Raw genomic sequence first — 21,350 nt, 5'->3', positions numbered from 1 at the left:
GCGAAATTGAAAAGAAACACACTGAATCAATATGCAGTTGCCCCTCCTTAAATATGTAAATTTGCTTCGATCTTTATTGGGATTAGTAGACTGTTGTAGAAATCCATTGGTGATTTGCTACCAAAGCATCTCCACTATCAGCTCTTTTTGAAGAATAATGTTGTTTGGCAGTGGACTGACTGACATACAGACTGTTTCAACAGGGTATAGCTACAGCTCAAGCACTGCAAATAGTGGACTCAGAATTCCTTCTCACTATAGGTCACTGCAGCAGATTCAACCCGTGCTGCAGTGCTTTTGCAGGAATACCACAGGAAAATGAGACCAGTGGCTGATGCTTGGCTTTTAATCCCAGTGCAGCCAGGACTCACAATGCATGAAAGACATTTCCTTGCAATTTTCTGGGCAGTGCAGTGTTTTTGTCACATAATTGGGCTTAATCCCTTGACTGTCCTTATACATACTCTTTAATGTTGTTCAATGGACACATTAAAGATGGTACAGTTAGTCAATTCTGTACTGCACTTTGGACTCTTCAAGGTCGAGGTATCACAGTTAAACGGGGCTAAATTGCCAACTTTCTTAATTGACAATTTGAATTACAGTGGTGATCTGCAGGAGTGTCAAATGGTGGCAATAAGTGTTCCCAAGGGACCATTTGTTCCAAAACAAAATTGGAGAATGGACCCAATAAGGCGAAAGTGAGGATTGCAGATGCTGGAGATCAGAGCTGAAAATGTGTTGCTGGAAAAGCGCAACAGGTCAGGCAGCATCCAAGGAGCAGGAGAATCGACGTTTCGGGCATGAGCCCTTCTTCATTCCTGAAGAAAGGATCCAATAAGTCCACTAGATCTGGGTATATGAATACTTTTGTTGATGGATCCTCTTTTGTGGAGGTTGGCATTAGAAAGACAGGATGTGTGGCAAATATATAGAGCATCATCTAGATATACCCCTTAAGTTACTGAGTGGATGACTGCTCAAGCAGTCAAATTAGCAGCTGTGGCTTGTATAGTTAGTCACCTTGATAAGTTCCCAGCACCAGTAGATTTATATTTTGACAGTACATATTTGAACTGACTTCCTGTGATTGTGGGAAGCGAGAGGTTTTGTTTCAGCAGGTGGAAATCCTTGAATGTCTGTTCCCTTGTTGAAGTATATTTTTCAAACCTCCCAATTAAAATTAAAATTAAGAATAAATCTGTTGCTGAGTGGGGTTGTCAAGATTTGAAAGAATAATTGTTCTCGGGGATTGTCCTGTCAAGGACACAGATAGGATATTGTGCGGCAGTGAACATGATTCTTGTGTATGTTGCTTTCCTGGTACCAGGGATAAGAATATAGAATGTAGAACAGTACAGGCCCTTCGGCCCTTGATGTGGTGCTAACCTTTTCTCCTACTCTAAGATCAAACTAACCCACATAGCCTTCATTTTGCTATCGTTCAAGTTGTCTCAAAACATTTGAACCGTATTGTCAAAGGTGAGAATGAGAAGCCAGAAGTTGTTGTACACATTGTTCGGAACAACATAGTTAGGGAAAGGGTTAAAGGTCTGCAGAGTGAATTTAAGAGATTTGGCAAAAGGTAAAATTTTTAAAAAAGTTAAAAATAGTAATCTCTGGTTTACTCCCGGTGCCAAAAACTAATGAGGGAAAGAGTAAAAGGATAGGGCAGATAAATCAATGGCTGAACATGTGGTTCAGTGTGCAGGGCTTCAGATTCTTGGATGATTGGGATCTCTTCTGGGACATAAAAGACTTTTTTAAAAAAGGATGGGTTTCACCTGAACTGGAAAGGGACCAATATCCAGGCAGGAGATATGCTAGTTCTATTTTGGGAGTCTGTAAGTGTAGGTGTGGCTCTGAATCAGAAAAGAGCAAGTTAATTAAAAAGATTGACAAGCCAGAGAACGAGGTAACTGAAGAATTAAACTGCATTGATTTTCAATGCAAGGGGTCTTATAGGTAAGGCAGATGAACTCAGGACAAGTATTGGAACGTGGGACTGGGACATAGTATTATAGAAACTTGGCTGAGGGAAAGATCATACTGGCAGCTCAATGTCCTGGACTTTGATGCTATAGGAATGATAGAAAAGGAGGCAAGAGAGGAGGGGATGTGGCATTTTTGATTTAAGGATAAGATTACTGCTCTAATTAGACAGGATATTTCTGAGGAATTGTCCAGTGAAAATATATGGGTTGAAATTGGAAATAAGAAAGGGACAATCATCTTGATGGGATTGTATTATAGTTCCCACCTCCGGCCTCCCAATAGTCAGAGAGAAATTAACAAGCAAAGATATAGAGAGATCTCAAATATGTGTAAAAATAATAGGGTTGTAATAGGGGATTTTAAATTTTCCAAACATTGACTGGGACTAATATAGTGTTAAAGATTTGGATGATGAAGAATTTGCTAAATGTGTTCAAGGTGATTTTCTTCAATATGCAAACGTTCCTACTAGAAAAGGAATAAAACTTGACCACCTCTTGGGAAATAAGGCAGGGCAAACGACTGAAGTGTTAGTAGGGGAACGCTTTGGAACGTGTGATCATAATTGTATTTGTTTTAAAATTGTTCTGGAAAAGGATAAGCCTTTCATTGAAGTTCTTAATTGGAGTAAGCCAAATTTTATTGGTATGAGACAAGAATTTTCAAAAGTTAATTGGAGTCGACTGTTTGCTGGTAAAGGAATGACTGACCAGTGGGAGGCTTTCAAAAGTGTGATACCGAGAGTTCAGAGACATTATGTACCTGTTAGAGTGAAGGGTAAAGCTGCTAAGAAAAGGGAACAATGGGTGAATAAAGATATTGAGGTTTTGGTCAAGAATAGAAAAGAATCATATATTACATATAGACAATTGAATTGAATTGATTGTCACAGTGAAAAGCTTTGCTAGAGAGCAATATAGGCAGGTCACAGAATTAAATAGCATAGACAAGTAAATAATATGTGAACAGTGGCTAAAACAAAAACATAGGTATGGGCGAATGTTAAGAGTTTGTGAGTCTATTCAGTATTCTAACAACAGTGGGGTAGAAACAGTTACGAAACTGGTGCATGTGTTCAGGCTTCTTTACCTTCTCCCTGATGGTAGAGGTTGTAGAAAAACATTGCCAGGGTGGGATGGATCTTTGAGAATGCCGTCAGTCTTTCCTTGACAGCGAGCCTGGTAGATGGATTCTATAGATGGGAGGTTGGCCTTTGTGATTGTCCAGGCTGAGTTCACCACTCTCTGTAACCGTCTCTGATCTTGAATGGTACAGTTGCCATACCAGGTAGTGATACATCCAGACAGATACTCTCAATGACGCACCTATAAAAGTTGTCAAGGATATTCACTGTCATGCCAAACTTCCTCAGCTGCCTGAGGAAGAAGAGATGTTGTTGGGCCTTTGTAACCAGTGCATCCACATGAAGAGTTCAAGAAAGCTGGTTGTGGATGACCACTCCCTGGAGCTTGACACTGTCCTCTCAATGCACCTTTGTGCTGTTAATGTGTAGGGGTGCATGAGTAACATCCCGCTGAAAGTTAATAATGAACAGTTGGGATAAAATGAATCTTTTAAACAGTATGAAGAGTACAGGGGCATTGTTAAGAGGGGAATCAGGAAGGCAAACAGGGGATATGAGACAGCCTTGGCAGATAAAGTTAAGGATAATCCACAGAGATTGTACAAGTACCTTAAGAGCAAAATAGCAATTAGAGAGTATGACCACTTAAGGATCAACGAGGTCATCTTTTAGATTAGATTACTTACAGTGTGGAAACAGGCCCTTCGGCCCAACAAGTCCACACCGACCTGCCGAAGCGCAACCCACCCATACCCCTACATTTACCCCTTACCTAACACCATGGGCAATTTAGCATGGCCAATTCACCTGACCTGCACATCTTTGGATTGTGGGAGGAAACCGGAGCACCCGGAGGAAACCCAGGCAGACACGGGGAGAACGTGCAAACTCCACACAGTCTGTCGCCTGAGTCGGGAATTGAACCCGGGTCTCAGGCGCTGTGAGGCAGCAGTGCTAACCACTGTGCCACCGTGCCACCCAGGAGTGTTGTGTTGAACCTCAGGAGTTGGCAGAGATAATAAATGAAGATTTCGTGTTCACTTTTACTATGGAGAAAGAAATGGACACTAGAGAATGCAGGGAAATAAATATTGATGTTTTGAAAACAGTTCACAATACAGAAAGGAAGTGCTGGAGATCTTAGTAAACCTAAATGGGGATAAATCTTCCAGACCTGATCAAGTGTATCCCAGAACAAGGTGGGAATGTAGGGAGGAAATTGTGGGACCCATAGCAGAAATATCAGTATCAGCTACAACCATTGGTTAGGTGCTGGAGGACTGGAATTTGGCTAATATTATGCCATTGTTTAAGAACGGCAGAAGGAAAAGCCTGGAAACTATAGACTTGTGAATCTGACATCCATGATGGGTAAGTTGTTGAGACTGATTCTGAAAGATAGGAGTTATATGCATTTGAGGAGGCAAGGAATGATTAGGGATAGTCAGTTTGGTTTTGTGCAAGGGAAATCATGTCTCTCAAACTTTAGGGCAGAACGGTAGATGTTGTTTAATTGAACTTCAGAAAAGCTTTGAGAAGATTCAGTATGGTAGGCTAATTAGTAAAGTTAGACCACATTGGATTCAGGGTGAGCTTGCCAACTGGATACAAAATTTGCATGATGGTAGGAGACAGAGGATGGTGGTGGAGGGTTGCTTTTTGGATTGGAGGCCTGTGACCAGCGGTGTTCCAGAGATTAGTACTGGGCCCACTTTTGTTTGTCATTTCTATAAATTATTTGGTTGAGAATATAGGAGGCATAGTTAGTAACTTTGTAGATGACACCAAAATTGGGGGTATAATGGACTGTGAAGAAGGTTATCTAAGGTTACAAAGAGATCTTGATCAATTAGTTGGGTCAATGGGCTGAGGAGTGGCAGATTGGGGCTTAATTTGGGATGAATGTGATGTAAGGCATTTTGGTAAAACAAAGACACTAATTCTATAACTAGTGATAGTGCATTGGATTGTGTTGCAGAACAGAGAGAGACCTAGAGGTTCAGGTGCATTAGTTTTTTGAAATTTGCTTCACAAGTAGACTGGGTAGTTAAGAAGGCGTTGAGCATGCTTGCCTTCCTTGCTTATGATTTGAAGATGCCGGTGTTGGACTGTGGTGTACAAAGTTTAAAAAATCACACAACACCAGGTTATAGTCCAACAGGTTTAATTGGAAGCACACTAGCTTTTGGCGCGCGCTCCTTCATCTGATCACCTGATCACCTGACAATCACCTGATGAAGGAGCGTCGCTCCGAAAGCTAGTGTGCTTCCAATTAAACCTGTTGAACTATAACCTGGTGTCGTGTGATTTTTAACTTCCTTGCTTAGACCTTTTGAGTATAGAAATTGGGATGTTATGTTGTGGTTGTACTGGATGTTGGTGAGGCCTCTTCTGGAGTACTGTATGCAGTTTTGATCACACTGCTATAGGAACGATATTATTAAATTGGAGAGACTTCAGAAAAGATTTGCCGGAATGTTGCCAGGAATGGAAGTTTGAGTTACAAAAATAGGCTAGGACTTTTTCACTGGAGTGTAAAAGGTTGTAAGTGACCTTATAGAGGTTTATAAAATCATGAGGTGAATGACACTGATCTATTCCCTAAGGTAGGGGAGTTCAAACCAAAGGGGTATATTTTTAAGGTGAGAGCAGAAAAATTTATCAAGGATATGAGGAGCAACTTTTTCTTAACACCATGGTTAGTGTGTGGAATGAACTGACAAAGGATGCAGGAACAGTTACATTTAAAAGACATTTGGATAGGTACATGAATAGGAAAGGTATGGAGGGATATGGGCCAAACACAGGCAAGTGGGACTAGTTTAGTTTGGTGACACTGTCAGGTGGACTAGTTGGCCTGCTTTTATGCTGTATGACTCTTAATTCATGTTATTTATCCTCTCCAATTGGGAATTCTTGAGCAGATGAAATAATTATTTGTCCTGGCGCAATATATCCTAATGAACAGATTTTGTGTTGTTTGAGAACAGATAAGAATTTAGTTTGTACATTAAAAGTTAAGAATCATGATATGGTTATTACATGGGTAGATTATAGAGATAAAGGAGAATATATTGTTACCACCTCATTGAAATAGTATCACAATGGTGCATTATTATGTAATATTATGAACACGACTTTGCTTTAACTCTCAAACACCAGCTGACTAGGCTACCAAGAGTTAATAGATTTACATAAAAGGAAAGAAGTTCATTTTAATGTTACAGATTATTTAAAAAGGATGTTAAGTAACTATTTCGAGAAATATGACACTGCCATTGAACTTCTGCCAGAAAATCTGATACAAATTAAGGCATGGTTAGTTAATGCCCTTCCAGCTTTGACTTAGTGGTTCAAAGAATTGAGAAGATTAAAAGGGGATATTTACATTATCAAAATAATTGATGGGATAATTTAGAGGATTGGCATACAGTTGGGATACAGATTCATCCTTGAGTTCATCTTATGTCACATGTTCCTGTGTTAATAATGTAGCATATTTTAATTTTTTTTTACAATTCAATTTGTTAAATGGAGAGAACACAACAGTTAAACATGGAATTGATGTTATTTAACAAGAATTTAATTAATTGTGAGAATAATATTAGTCATACATTAATAGTCAGATTGACTGGATTCCAATACTTACCCTTGAGAAGGAATTCAATCACTGTTTGTAATCAAATTCACGTGGAGCTTCAGAATCAACAGGAGGGACTGTGGTCATTAGAGTCCTAGAGATGTACAGCACGGAAACAGATCCTTAGGATCAACTCATCCACGCCGACCAGATATCCCAACCTAATCTAGTCCCATTTGTCAGCACCTGGGCCACATATCCCTCTAAACCCTTCCTATTCATGTACCCATCCAGATGCCTTTTAAATGTTGCAATTATACTAGCCTCCACCGCTTCCTCTGGCAGCTCATTCCATACTCGAACCACCCTCTGTGCGAAAAAGTTGTCCTTATGTCCCTTTTAAATCTTTCCCCTCTCACCTTAAACCTACGTCCTCTGGTTCAGGACTCCCCCACTCCAGGGAAAAGACCTTGACTATTTCTCCTATCCATGCCCTTCATGATCTTATAAACATTTATAAGGTCACTCCTCAGCCTCCCAACACTCCAGGGAAAACAGCCCCAGCTTATTCAGCTCTCCCTATAGCTCAAACCCTCCAACTCTGCCAACATTCTTGTAAATCTTTTCTGAACCTTTTAAAGTTTTACAACATCCTTCCAATAGCAGGGAGACCCAGAATTTCTCACAGGTTAAGCCACATTTGGAATACTATGTCCTGTATAGCCATAACATGATCTCCCAACTCTTATACTCAATGCTCTGACCAATAAAGGAAAGCATACCAAATGCCGCCTTCACTATTCTTTCTACCTGCAACTTCACTTTCAAGGAACTGTGAACGTACACTCCAAGGTCTCTTTGTTCAGCAACACTGTACAGGACCTTACCATTAAATGTATAAGCCCTGCCCTGATTTGCCTTTCCAAAAAACAGCAACTAACATTTATCTAAATTAAACTCCATGTGCCACTCCTCGACCCATTGGCCCAGCTGATCAAGATCCCGTGTACTCTGAGGTAACCTTCGCTGTCTACAACACCTCCAATTTTGGTGTCATCTGCAAACTACTAACTATACCTTCTATGTTCACATTCAAATCATTTATATAAATGACAAAAATCACCAACCCTTATGGCAAACCACTGGTCACAGGCCTCCAGTCTGAAAAGCAACCCTCCACAACCACCCTCTGGCTTCTAACTTTGAGCCAATTCTATTTCCAAATGGCTAGTTCTCCATGAATTCCATATGATCTAATCTTGCTAACCAGTCTACCATGAGGAACCTTGTCAAAAACCTGACTGAAGTCCATATAGATCACGTCTGCCGCTCTGCCCTCATCAGTCCTCTTCGTTACTTCTTCAAAACACTAATCAAGTTAGTGAGACATGATCTTCCATGCACAAAGCCATGTTGACTATTCGTACTCAGTCCTTGGCTATCCAAATATATGTAAATCCTGTCCCTCAGGATTCCCTCCAACAATTTGCCCATCACTGATGTCAGGCTCACTGGTCTATAGTATCCTGCCTTTTTCTTACTACCTTCAGGGTGGCCAGCAGCGGAAATGGCTATGAGATACGAGCTATAATCAAACATGCTGGGAACTTTGGTCAAGCTAGTTTAAACACTGACCTAGGATAAAACTGCAACAAGGAGATGACGTGACTTGCAGTTTCCTGTGTTGACCAATTAAGGGACACCATAATGGATTCACTCTACAGACTGGCACCATTACCTTGTATTGAGCATAAATTGTGACATTTATGACCTGGTATAAACATTTGGGAGTTGTTTACCAGCAAACTCCAGTGGTTGGGATTGAACACTGTGGTCAAATTTCAGGCAATTCATTCACTGAGTTTCTGGAAGAGTGAGCAAACTTTGGCATAAATTTAACGGCACAAAGGGCTTTCCTCCTCTGCAAGCACTCGAGATCTACATTTAGAGTCATAAAGATGTCCAGCACAGAAACAGATCCTTCAGTCCAACTTGCCCATGCCAACAAGATATGCTAAATTAATCTAGTCGCATTTGCCAGCATTTGGCCCATATCTTTCTAAACCTTTCCCACACATGTATTCATCCAGATGCCTTTTAAATGTTGTAATTGTACCAGCCTCTACCACTTCCTCTGGCAGCTCATTCTATACACGCACCACCCTCTACGTGAAAAGGTTGCCCCTTAGGTTCCTTTTAAATTTTTACCCAATCACTTTAAACCTATGCCATCTGGTTTTGGACTTCCCCACCCCAGGGAATAGACCTTATCTAATTACCCTATCCATGCCCCTCATGATTTTATAATCCTCTATAAGGTCACTCCTCAGCCTCCAACACCCTAGGGAAAACAGCCCCAGTCTATTCAGCCTTTTCCTCTAGGTCAAACTCTCCAACCCTGGCAACATGCTTGTCAATCCTTTCTGAACCCTTTCAAGTTTCACAACATCCTTCCTATAGCAGGGAGACCAGAATTGAATGCAATATTCTAAAAGTGGCCTAACCAATGTCTCTGAAGTTTCTTGATTTGTTACAGTAAAATCCTGAACACAAGATTCAATTCCTTGTGTCATCTTCTCAACTATAATGAGAAAAATATTTTAAAATCTCTATAGTGATTGTGAGACGATATGCTTTTCAAACTATTGGTGTGTTTCATGTAATGACTGCCCATCTTTCAGTAAAAACTTTGATTACCTACTTACAGTGAATAACTTGTTAATGAAAATACATATTCAAACTTAACTTAAATGCTTCTTTTTAAATTATTGGCCTTTGGGATGAAATTGAATATATGTGGTGACACTTGTGCACTATATTATGTTAATGACTAATATGCCTTATCCAATTAAGTTCCCTCTAAGCAGAAAAAGCAACAAACCTGCAAGTGCTCTACCACCAACTGTTTGTGCAATTTGCCAACATTTATTTATGAATAAGGTTAATATCACAATGACTGGATAATCAGTGTTTTTTTTAATGTTGTTGATTTGAGCGACATACAGTATTGGCCAGGTCACCAGGAACAACTCTCCGAGTCAAAGGTAACTGGGGATGGATAAGACATCTGCTGCAAACAAAACACAAAATGCTCGAGAAACTCAGCAGGTCAGGCAGCATTTATACAGACAGAAAACAGTTAACATTTCAAGTCCAGTGACCTTTCTTCAGAACATCTGGCCTGACCAGCGTCACCCATTCCATCGCAATAACAGAAACATACAAATTTCTGTTTGCTTTATATTAGGAAGACAAAATGCAGGCTGGGCAACCACTTCGTAGAACACCTACATTCTGTCTGCAAACAATGACCCTGAGCTTCCTGTTGCCTGTCACTTCAACAGACCACCTGTTCTCTGGCCAGTACCTCCTCCTCAGGCTTGCTGTAGTGCTCCAGTGAAGCTCAGGGTCAGCTGGAGGAACAGCACTTCATTTTCTGCTTGGGGACTGTGCAGCATTAACAGGACTCAATATTGAGGTCAATAATTTTACAGCCTGAGCACCTTCTCCCGTAAGTCCATTCCTCAAACCCCACATACCAGCCTTCATCATCACATGGCTGCTACCACAAAAAACATTGTCAGTTACTAATAGTCCTTATTAGCAACTATTCATTCTCCCAGGCTGACCTCTACCCATTCCTTTGTCTGCCCATATGTTTCCTCTCTCTGGGCTCCATGTCGACCTATTGTTTACTCATCCCCTAAACCTGTTACCACCTTCCCCCCCCCCCCCCCCCCCCCCCCCCCCCCCCACCCCTCCCATTTTAGCATATACAACAACCTTTTCCTAGCTATATAATCAGTTCTGAAGAAGGGTCATTGAAACAAAAATATTATTTTTTTTCTTTCTCGCTACAGATGCTGCCAGACCTGCTGAGATTTTCCAGAAATTTCTGTTTTGGTTGTTGATAAAAATTTCTGTCTTTGTTCCATGTAAAGATAGGGACTGTGGATATGGAGATGCTCCAGATCTCTAACGCTTTTTTCTCCCCCTGCAATTTGTTTGTGTTCCACATCCCATGATGATATTCTTTCTAAGTTTTGTACCCCCCTTCCATATTATTGAAGTTCACCTCTAAGCTACTGCAGAAAATGTGCCTCTCTTGGTTTTTTTGTATCGAAACATAAGGAAGGGTAGATCACTTGCCAACAAAGGAAAGGATGCAGAATTGGAATGTCCAATCTTGTGGAAGCTGGCTTCTCCACAGGCTTTCACTCACTGTCAATTTTGGGAGGCCCAGCTTGTCCTGGAGAGTCCTGGTGACAGCACCAAGGAGAAAAAAGAACATAGGAGCAGGAGCCTTTGAGCCTGCTCCACCAATCAATAAGATCATAGCTGATCTTCTCATGGACTCAGCTCCACTTATCTGTCCACTCACTATCACCCTTAATTCCTTAACTGTTCAAAAATCTATCTATCTTTGTCTTAAAAACATGCAACAACATAGTTCCAACTGTTTCACTTGGCAGGGGAGTTCCACAGATTCGCGCAACCCTTTGGGTGAAGGAATTCCTCCTCAATTCAGTCCTAAATCTGTTCCCCCCTCATTTGAGGCTATGCTCCCTAATCCTAGTTTCACCCACTAGTGGAAACAATCTCCCTGCTTCTCTCTTATAAAATTATGAAGGGAAGAAATATATTTCTATAAGACCATCCCCCAATCATTCTTCTAAATACCAATGAAGTCTACTCAATCTCTCCTCGTAAGCCAACTGTCTCCATTCCAGAATTATCCTGGTGAACCTCCTCTGCACCCTTTCTGGTGCCAATACATCTTTTCTCAAGTAAGGAGACCAAAACTGTACATAGTACTCCAGGTGTAGCTTATCAGCACCCTACATAGCTGCAACATAACCTCTCTGATTTTAAACTCTATCCATCTAGCAATGAAGGACAATATTCAATTTGCCTTAATTACCTACTGACCTCCAAATCAACTTTTCTATGATTCATGCAACAGCATTTAAATAGTAGTCCATTTTGCTGTTTGTTCTACCAAAATGAATGACCTCACATTTACCAGCATTGTACTCCATCTGCCAGGCCCTTGCCATTCACTTAACTTATCTATATCCCTCTGCAGACTTTCACTGTCCTCCACACACTTTACTCAAGTACTCATTTTAGTGGCATCTGTGAACTTTGACATATGCGTTTGGTCCCCAACTCCGAATCATCTATGTAAATTGTAAACAAGGGGCAGCACAGTGGCTCAGTGATTAGCACTGCTGCCTCCCAGCGCCAAGGACCTGGGTTCGATTCCCGCCTCAGGCGACTGTCTGTATGGAGTTTGCACATTCTCCCCGTGTCTGCGTGGGTTTCCTCCGGGTGTTCCGGTTTCCTCCCACTATCCAAAGATGTGCAGGTTAGGTAAATTGGCTGTGCTAAATTGCCCAGAGTGATAGGTGCATTAGTCATGGGTAAATATAGGATAGGGGAATGAGTCTGGGTGGGTTACTCTTCAAAGAGCTGGCATGGCCTTGTTGGGGCGAAGGGCCTGTATCCATTCTGTAGGGAATCTAATCTAATATAATCGCGGTCCCAACACTGCTCCCTGAGGCACCCCATTAGCCACTGATCGCCAGCCAGAAAAACACCTATTTATCCCCACTTTTTGCTTTCTATTAGTTAGTTGTGTTTGGTCGAGGTGGGTAAATACCAGGAGCTTCAATATGAAGGTGCTCTTACATGGTACTATGCTGGATCCTTCAGAGAGCCTGCAGAATTTAGTAGTTCCAAGAAAATGTGTATGTGTAGGAGGTTAGGGGTTTGAAGTGAATGTGGGTGCTCCAGCATTTAGAAGGTTTCTTTATATTGGGGTGGGGTGTTGTGGGGGAGGATACTGGTGGTGGTGGTGAAGGAGCCTGTCTGACCATCCCCAGACTGCAGTTGGGTTCTAGTCTCACTCAGTCTGAGCGATGTCCAAAAAATTCCATCAGCTCCAAGGGGAGAATGGCCCAAGGTTAGAGCCTTTGATGTGGAGAGTGTGTCTATACTTCATCCAGTACCAGGCTGGGCCAGGCCAGGCGCGGTCTTCCCAATGCAATTTCACCATCCTATCTCTCCTCACATTCATGAGTTCCACCAAACATCACCAAAAGTAAATTTAGTTTTGTCAGGTATTGTTTGATATAAAGTGTATATTTATAAATTAGAAAGAAGTCAAAAGTAAGTTTCAGATCACCTGGTTAGATGAGCAACAGAATAACACTCCTGTTTTACATTAACACCATTAAAATTGAGGATAAAGCTTCAGTCTATTATACACCTATTTTTAGTTATAGCTACAGACATGAGATCCACATTTGATCCCTGATCTGCACTTGGTCAGAGTTGACTCAGTTTCTAATGCTGACTTGAATTCATTTATTTTCTTTCTAGAAGATTGCCATGCCTTCAAGTACAGATATGATGGACAACTCCCACAGCCAGACTGTCCTTTGCTGCTTGAATGAACAACGCACCAAAGGAGTCTTTTGTGATGTAACCATTGTTGTGGAAGATGCCAAGTTTAAAGCCCACAAAAATGTCTTGGCAGCAGCTAGTATTTACTTTAAAAACCTCTTTTCGAGCCAGGAGTTGTGGTTGGTTGGCCATATTCTGGAGCTGCCTGACTTCAAGGCAGATGTGTTTGCAGAAATACTGCATTTCATCTACAGTGCAAAGGTAGCTATCAAAGGATATGAGAGAGTTCAAGAACTTGTTGATGCTGGGAAAAGATTAGGTATATCATTTTTGGAAAATCTGATGCCTATTCCTCAGCAACACATTGAATCTGTAAATGCACTATGCAGTTATTCACCTAACTCTTCTCAGTCAGTTTCTCCTGCTTCTTCCCTCTCTTTGCCAAGTAGCATTCCGAATCTCAAAGCAGAGGTCTGCAATGCTGTGAGTGATAAAGGCAATGAAGACTTCCCTTTTGTAAATGGACCTCGAATCACAAATGCGTTTTCAATTTTTGACATGCAAGCTGGCAGTGACATGTATTTTCCAGTTGACTTAACAACCAATGTCAACAAAAAAGCAACTGAATCTGATAAGCTGTCCATGGTATGTGTTGGCCAGGATGCAAATGGCACACAGCAGATACCTGCTCAAACTTTTGCTGAACATTCCTATGCTGTATCATCATCTCGAAAAGATCAGCAAAATGTTGATCCTCCTTCTGATCTTCAAGTGAAGAAACCTACAGAAGAAAATGAAAAACCTTTGTGCAATATTAATAGCAATACTGCAGATTCTGGAGCTACACAGGAGATGCAGTTGCAAGACCAAATTTCCAAAACTCCACAAACACTGTACACTGCCAGCTCCACTGGCTTCAATGTTTTACGATTTAACTTGAATGCTTTGCAAACTACAAATGGTAGTAGCCCAGTAAATGTTGTGCCAGCTACTAGTCCATTAAGTGGACCTGACGTGGAGACAAGGGAAACTGAAAGTGGACATACTGATGTAGAAAGAGCTTCTGCTAAGGAAAACATGAGCAAATTAGTATCTAATACTGTTTGGTCTGAAACTGTGCCAGCAGTACCATGCCAAACTCCTTACAATTGTAAATATTGTCCACGATCTTTTAGTACTCGAGTATCATTGAATGTTCATTCCCAAATCCACACAACACTTTTGGAGAAACCTTTATCTTGTAGGCACTGTGGTAAACCATTCGTTCATCTGAAGAGGCTACAAACTCATGAGCATCTTTGCAGAGGACCAGGAACATCTTTGTCTGATTGTGAATCAATTGATGAGCAAGTGGAGAATATTTGCAGTGACAATGAAGTTGCAAGTGGTGAGGAAGATCGAAATTCAAATTCCCATGCTTTAGAATTAGAACCTTCCAACAAACGCCCATTAAAATTGGTGCGGTCAAGGAGAGGCAACAGCTCCCCAGAACCAGAACACTTCGTGAAAGTTGTTGAGGGACACATTTTATACTTTTGCAGTGTTTGCAAACGTTCCTATGTAACTTTGTCCAGCTTAAAGAGACATGCCAATGTTCATTCTTGGCGGCGAACATATCCCTGTCACTACTGCAATAAGGTATTTGCATTAGCTGAATATCGTACTAAACATGAAATATGGCACACTGGGGAGAGACGCTATCAGTGCATCTTTTGTTTAGAGACCTTTATGACCTATTATACTTTGAAAACCCATCAGAAATCATTTCATGGCATTGATCCAGGTCTTCCTACAAACAAGAAAGCAACAAGTGGTGGATATAGAGCCAAGATGTATCCATTCAAACTTTACAGGCTTCTACCTATGAAATTACAAAAAAGACCTTACAAAACATACACTAGATCTTCCCCAGAAAACTGCAAAGATAATAAGGTTGTTGGAGTTTCTTCAAGTGATGAAAATACCAGTTCTCTTGACATCACTAATTTTTCCACTGGTAGCTTATCATCTACTTCAGAGCATTTGCAGGACAAATTGCTATCTTCAGAAATTATGCCTTCACAGCAGTCTTCTCTTTGCGCACCAGGATCCTTCCTCACAGAAACATCTGAAAGTAGTGCAAGGGAAGCATGCCACCTGTCTGAATGTGAAGGTGGCAGTCTTTCCATTGGTTGCCATCTTAATAAACCCTTACTTCCTTGCACTTCAACAGAAAATGAAACCTATGATAATGATAAAGATAATGCTGATATTGGGCAACAAGGGTTGGTCACTAATGTAAACAATACAGGTCTTTCTGTTATTAACTATGGGCACACCGCTCCCTCTGTTATAATGCACAGCAATAGAGTTTCATCTGTTATAAAACATGGAAATGCATTTTCTTCAGTCATTACATACAACCATGGAGTTCAGTCTGGCAATGATATTCATCACTCACGTTCACAGACCAATTTGATCAACGATTCTTTGGATACAAATCCAAGGAAAAATATTTCTAAAGATTGTGTTAGATTTCAGAAAAAAAGTACGTACAAAAAGGGAAATGGACAAATCACAGAACCAGCTCCTACACCAAAAAATCATTCAAGCACTTTTTCTGGAGGATGTCGAACAGAAACTTATATTGCAAAACCTGCCTTTCCTGGAACCTCCACAGATAATCAAGTAGCTCCTCTTTGCCAAATTACAGTGAAGATCGGGGACAAAGCAGTTGTACAAAGACAAATTACAGAATCCAGACAGTTCCGTAGAAAAGGTAGAAAACCTAAATACATGATTCCAAATGAAGAAAAGATGGTCCATGATATTAAAAAAGAAGAAAGTGAAGAACAAATTAACAAGTCACCTAGTTACACAGATCCTATTGGAAGCATTGCAGATCCTGCTGGAGGCATTGAAACATGTGATGAAATGAGTGATCATGACTCAAATGACAAACTTTGGAGACCATACTATTCATATAAACCAAAAAAGAGATCTAAAGGGTTTAATAAACTGAGAAAATCTAGATGGAAGAAAAATGGTGGATGCAATGTTGATAGCCCCTCTGTTCCGATTCCTGCTATCAGAGAAGAACAGAATTTTGACATCCTAAAAGGAATTGCTATAAACAAAGAGAATAATGATGTATCTCAAGAATCTAATTGTACACTTGGTGATAAATTAAAAGATACTGAAGAAGTGAAAAGACAACCAAAAAGCCATTCAACAACAAAGCCTCATTCATGTAGTATTTGCACAAAATCATTTCCAAACTCTTCTACATTGAAAATGCATATGCGATGTCATACAGGTGAACAACCATTCTCCTGCAAATCCTGTGGCCGACGGTTTTCGGTCCAAGGAAACCTCCACAAACATGAACGCATCCATTTGGGTGTTAAAGAATTTATTTGCCTCTACTGCAACAAGGCTTTCACTTTGAGTGAAACTCTTAAAAAGCACGAAAGGATCCACACTGGGGAAAAGCGGTACCGCTGTCATTTCTGCCCTCGGCGTTTCCTTTACCTGACAACAAAGAAGAATCATGAGCAAAGACACTTGGAAAGAAAGCGTGCTCAGCAGGTAGGAAAGGAGCATGTTTGTTTCCAGTGTTTTAAAATTTGCAAAACAGCTGCTGCACTTGGTATGCACCAAAAAAAGCACTTAATAAAGGATCCTGGTTGTGAGGATGCAGAAGGATCGAAGAACTACCAAAGTGATCTCCATACAAATGTGACTTGTCCAACCGTAGCCGAATCTAAGCTTACAAATAGGACAGAGGCAGAGAACAAACTGAAATTGGCAACTACTACAGGTAACTGTGAACAGAATCTCAGTTCACACAACACAGAACTTAGCCCTGATTGCGGCCAACCTGAACTGCCAATCGTTCAAACTAATAATACAAAATACACATGGTCAAGTGTGCATGACATCAATGCAGATCCTTTACGGAGTTCGCTACCACAAAATAGTGAGAACATTTGGCAGATTCACCAGCAAAATCTAGACATTAATCTGCCTATTTGCAGAAATGTTTCTTATCAGTGTGAGAATAGCAACAGAGATGATGGCAGATTTGCTTTCTATCAACATTCTTCTAAAATGTTTTATACTCATCAGGGCGAGGGGATGGTGTACAAAGCCATGTAAAAAAGGCTCAGTTGTGAGAATTTAGTGCTTTCTTCAGCTATAGAGAGGAATATAATTGAAACTCAGAATGTTTAAGTTTAAAGCATATTATTGTGCTAAAGAAATTGTGCTGCAGGAGATTATGAAGGTATTAAAGGCAAAACTCTCAAGGGACCTTGGGAAAGAAAGTAAGTTTCTTGTTTTTTGTTTCAAGTTATTTTCTTGAAGGAAATAAGTATCACGTTTTCTCCTCAAACACTGATTTCTCAGTTGTTTCTGAAAATTTCCCTTGCTTTAAACATCATTATAATGAAACTTTTTAAATGCATCTAAGTTTTATGGCTGTGAGATGTTTATTGAAGCTTTCAATGCAGAGAAGCATGCTCACATGGCACTGGTTTAAGCAGAAGCAAGTTGGATACCAAATTAAACTTATTTTCAAAGTTGGAGCAAATAATGTTAATACAAAGCATCCATCCAAGATATTTAACTTCTAAAATAGCAAAAATCATGACAACTCGTAGCAGTCTTGTATGTACAGATACATATATGTATATTTGTGTATATATATCTGTCTCTTTCATTTCAATAAGATACAACTTTAGATATGTGATGTAAACTGTGTCCACAAGTACCATTTTCCCTCCTCCTGCACAGTGACATTTAACTGTATTTAGATCGAGTTTAAAAAAAACTGTTATGTCAGTTTACTCTATCTCAGAGTGTAACATGCTTTAGTTTGTATTTTTTTGCCCAGAAAATAGTGTTTGAAACATTTTAAGGAGTTTTCCTAATGTACATGTTGGCAATAACTTGAAATTCAATTCTATAAGCGTGTGACTGTTGTTGGATTAATGTTTCATGTAACGAATGTAAAGGAATTTGTCAAACTAAGGATTACTTTTTTTTGGGAGGGTGGTGTGGAAGGGGAAAGGTAATTTTTTGTGTTAAAAGGATATGATATCACTGTAGATGCCACTGATGGAATTAATTTGATGTAATAAAGCAAATTAAACAATATAATTTTTTTAGCTTTCCTTGTTGAAATGTGACGTTTTGATTTATTTTCCATGTTTTTATTTTCCATTCATTACAGATCATGATGTCAACAGTAAATAAATCTTCATGACATGATATCAGTTTTCCTGTCAGTCGATCACAAATAAATGACCCCTTTTTAATATTGATGTTATAGAATCATTCAACATGGAAACAGAACCTCCAATCCAACTAGTCTATGCTGAACATAATCCCAATTAAACTAGTCTCACCTGCCTGCTCCTGGCCCATATTCCTCCAAACCTTTTCTATTCATGTACTTATCAAAGTGTCTTTTTAAATGTTGTAATTGTGCCTGCATCATATCTGAAGACTTCAATAACACCACCCTTTTAACCTTCTAAATCCTACAGAAAACATGCCTAATTTGAATGATCTCTCCTCCTAGTCTAACACTGGTAAGCTCAGGTAAAGTCTTTTTAACTTTCCTCTTTAGTCTTACAGTGGTTGAGATGGCAGTTAGGGCAGTCACATGTTCCTCCTGCAGGATGTGGGAGCTCAGGGAGACTTCCATCGTCCCTGATGACCACACGTGTGAGAAGTGCACCCAGCTGCAGCTCCTGGGAGACCATGGTAGGGAGCTGGAGCTGGATGGACTCCGGATCATCCGAGATGCTGAGCGCTTCACAGAGAGGAGTTTTAGTGAGGTGGTCACACCTAAGGTCCAGCAGAGAGTAGCTAGGTGACCACTAGGAAAGGCAAAGGGAGTAGGCAGAGAATGCAGGAATCCCCCGTGGCTTTTCCCTTTGAAAACAAGTCTACCATTTTGGATACTGTTGGAGGGGATGACTGTTCAGGGGAAAGCAGCTACGAACACCTCTGAGGCACAGTGGGAAAGGGTAAAGTTAAACAGGACCTTCATGATAGGAGACTTGATAGTTAGGGGGACAGACAGGAGTTTCTGTGGCAGCAAATGGGTTTCTAGGATGGTGTGTTGCCTCCCGGGGCCAAGGTCCAGGATGTCTTGGAGGGACTGCAGAATGACCTCCAGGGGGAGGGTGAACAGCCAGAAGTTATTGTGCATGTTGGCATAAATGACATAGGGAGAACTAGGGATGAGGTCCTGTGGAGTGATATAGAGAGGTAGGAAAAATGTGAAAATCCAGGACCTCGTCGGTAGGAATCTCCAGTTACTTCCAGTGCCACGTGCTAGTGAGGGTAAGAACAGGAGGACATGACAGATGAATGTATGGCTAAAGAATTGGTGCAGGGGGCAGGGATTCAGATTTTTAGATCATTGGGATCTTTTCTGGGGCAGAGATGACCTGTTCAAGAGGGATGGGTTACAACTGAACTAGAGGGGGACTAACATCTTGGCGGCCAGGTTTGCTGGTGCTGCAAGGGAGGGTTTAAACTCAATTGCCAGGGGGATGGTATTCTCAACAGCATGGAGGCAAGTACGAGGCTGGAAGGAGATACAGCAATCAGAAATAGTAACATGAAGGGACAGGTCAGGCTGGAACATGACACCCAGTAGATTAAATAATTCAAATTTAAGTTAGTGATCAGGAACAACAGGGTGTGATTGTAAGTGAGGCAGGTAGGAGGATTCTGAGTTTAGGACTGGAGTAGCCTCAGCCCTTGACCTTGTCCAACAGGTATGAGATTCTTGCTCCCTGTACGGATGAGCAAAAGGGCTGTGGACAGGATGAGCCAGCTGACCACGGCACCATGGTGCAGAAGGCCATTCAAGAGAGGGGAGCAAAAAGACAAGTAGTTGTTATAGAGGATTCTATAATTAGGGGGACAGATAGTATCCTTTGCAAGCCAGATCAGGAGTTCCGCATGGTGTGTTGCCTGCCTGGTGCCAGGGTGCAGGACATCTCCGACCGGCTTGAAAGGATATTGGAGCAGGAAGAAGATCCAGTTGTTGTGGTCCACGTTGGCACTAACAACATAGGCAAGGCTAAGAAGGAGGACCTGTTTGGGGAATATCAAGCACTAGGAAGGAAATTGAAGAACAGGTCCTCGAGGGTCATAATCTTTGGATTACTGCCCGAGCCACGTGCTAATTGGCATAGGGATAAGAAAATTAGGGAAGTAAACATGTAGCTGAGAGATTGGTGTGGGAAAGCTGGATTCCATTTCAGGGACATTGGCATCAGTTTTAGAATTGGGGCGATCTGTACCGATGGGACAATCTCCACCTGAACTGATCTGGAACCAGTGTTCTGGCGAAAAGGATAAATGGGGTGGTCACTAGACTTTAAACTTGAGTCCAGGGGAAGGGAAAGGGAAAGCAACAGGGAGTATGGAGTCAAGTAGAAAGATTAGCAACAGGTTAGCATGTGTGCAGGGTTTACTTTCAAGACAGACTAGGAATGAAGCAAAAAGGAAGGATTAACTTAGGACATATCCTCATGATTTCCAACATTTCTAGTAATAAGAAAATTAACATTAAGGCACTTTACCTGAATGCTCATAGTATTCATAACAAAGTAGATGAATTAACTGCACAAATCATTGTGAATCATTATGATGTGGTAAGCATCACAGGGATGTGATTGCAGAGGGTTCAGGACAGGCAGTTAAACATCCAAGACCATCTAACCTACACTATTCCATTATCATCCATATGTTTATCCTATTACCATTTAAATGCTCTTAATGTTAGTGAGTCCACTACTGTTGTAGGCAATGTGTTCCACGCCCCTACTACTCTCTTGAGTAAAGAAACTACCTCTGTTATCTGTCATATATCTATCATCCCTCAATTTAAAGCTATTCCCTCGTGTTAACCATCACCATCCGAAGAAAAGGGGTCTCACTGTCCACCACATCTAATCCTCTGATAATCTTGTATGCCTGCATTAAATAACCTCTTAACCTTCTTCTCTCATGAAAATAGCCTCAAGTCCCTCAGCCTTTCCTTGTAAGACCTTCCCTCCATACCAGGCAATGTCCTGGTAAATCTCCTCTCCACCCTTTCCAAAGCTTCCACATCCTTCCTATAATGCATTGACCAGAACTGTACGCAATACTAGCCGCATCGGAGGTTTGCACAGCTGCAACATGACCTTGTGGCTCCAAAACTCAAACTCTCTACCAATAAAAGCTAACACACCTTATGCCATCTTAACAACCCTATCAACCTGGGAGGCAACTTTC

At 40.9% G+C, this 21,350-nt stretch overlaps 1 protein-coding gene across 4 annotated transcripts in view; it reads left to right on the top strand.

Annotated features, from left to right (window-relative positions):
• zbtb38 (zinc finger and BTB domain containing 38) overlaps positions 1-18,206 on the top strand; it is a 117,482-nt gene extending 99,276 nt beyond the window's left edge. For all 4 annotated transcript variants that reach the window (XM_060833991.1, XM_060833990.1, XM_060833993.1 and 1 more), the window contains one exon: positions 13,044-18,206. In XM_060833991.1, the coding sequence (XP_060689974.1) occupies positions 13,044-17,204 (4,161 nt within the window). In that variant the 3' untranslated portion in view covers positions 17,205-18,206. The remainder of the gene's footprint in view (positions 1-13,043) is intronic.
• Positions 18,207-21,350: the final 3,144 nt, after the last annotated feature.

Source organism: Hemiscyllium ocellatum, chromosome 13 (genome assembly GCF_020745735.1).
Source record: "Hemiscyllium ocellatum isolate sHemOce1 chromosome 13, sHemOce1.pat.X.cur, whole genome shotgun sequence".
Lineage (NCBI taxonomy): Eukaryota > Metazoa > Chordata > Chondrichthyes > Orectolobiformes > Hemiscylliidae > Hemiscyllium > Hemiscyllium ocellatum.
This window is presented reverse-complemented; position numbering and strand designations above follow the sequence as displayed.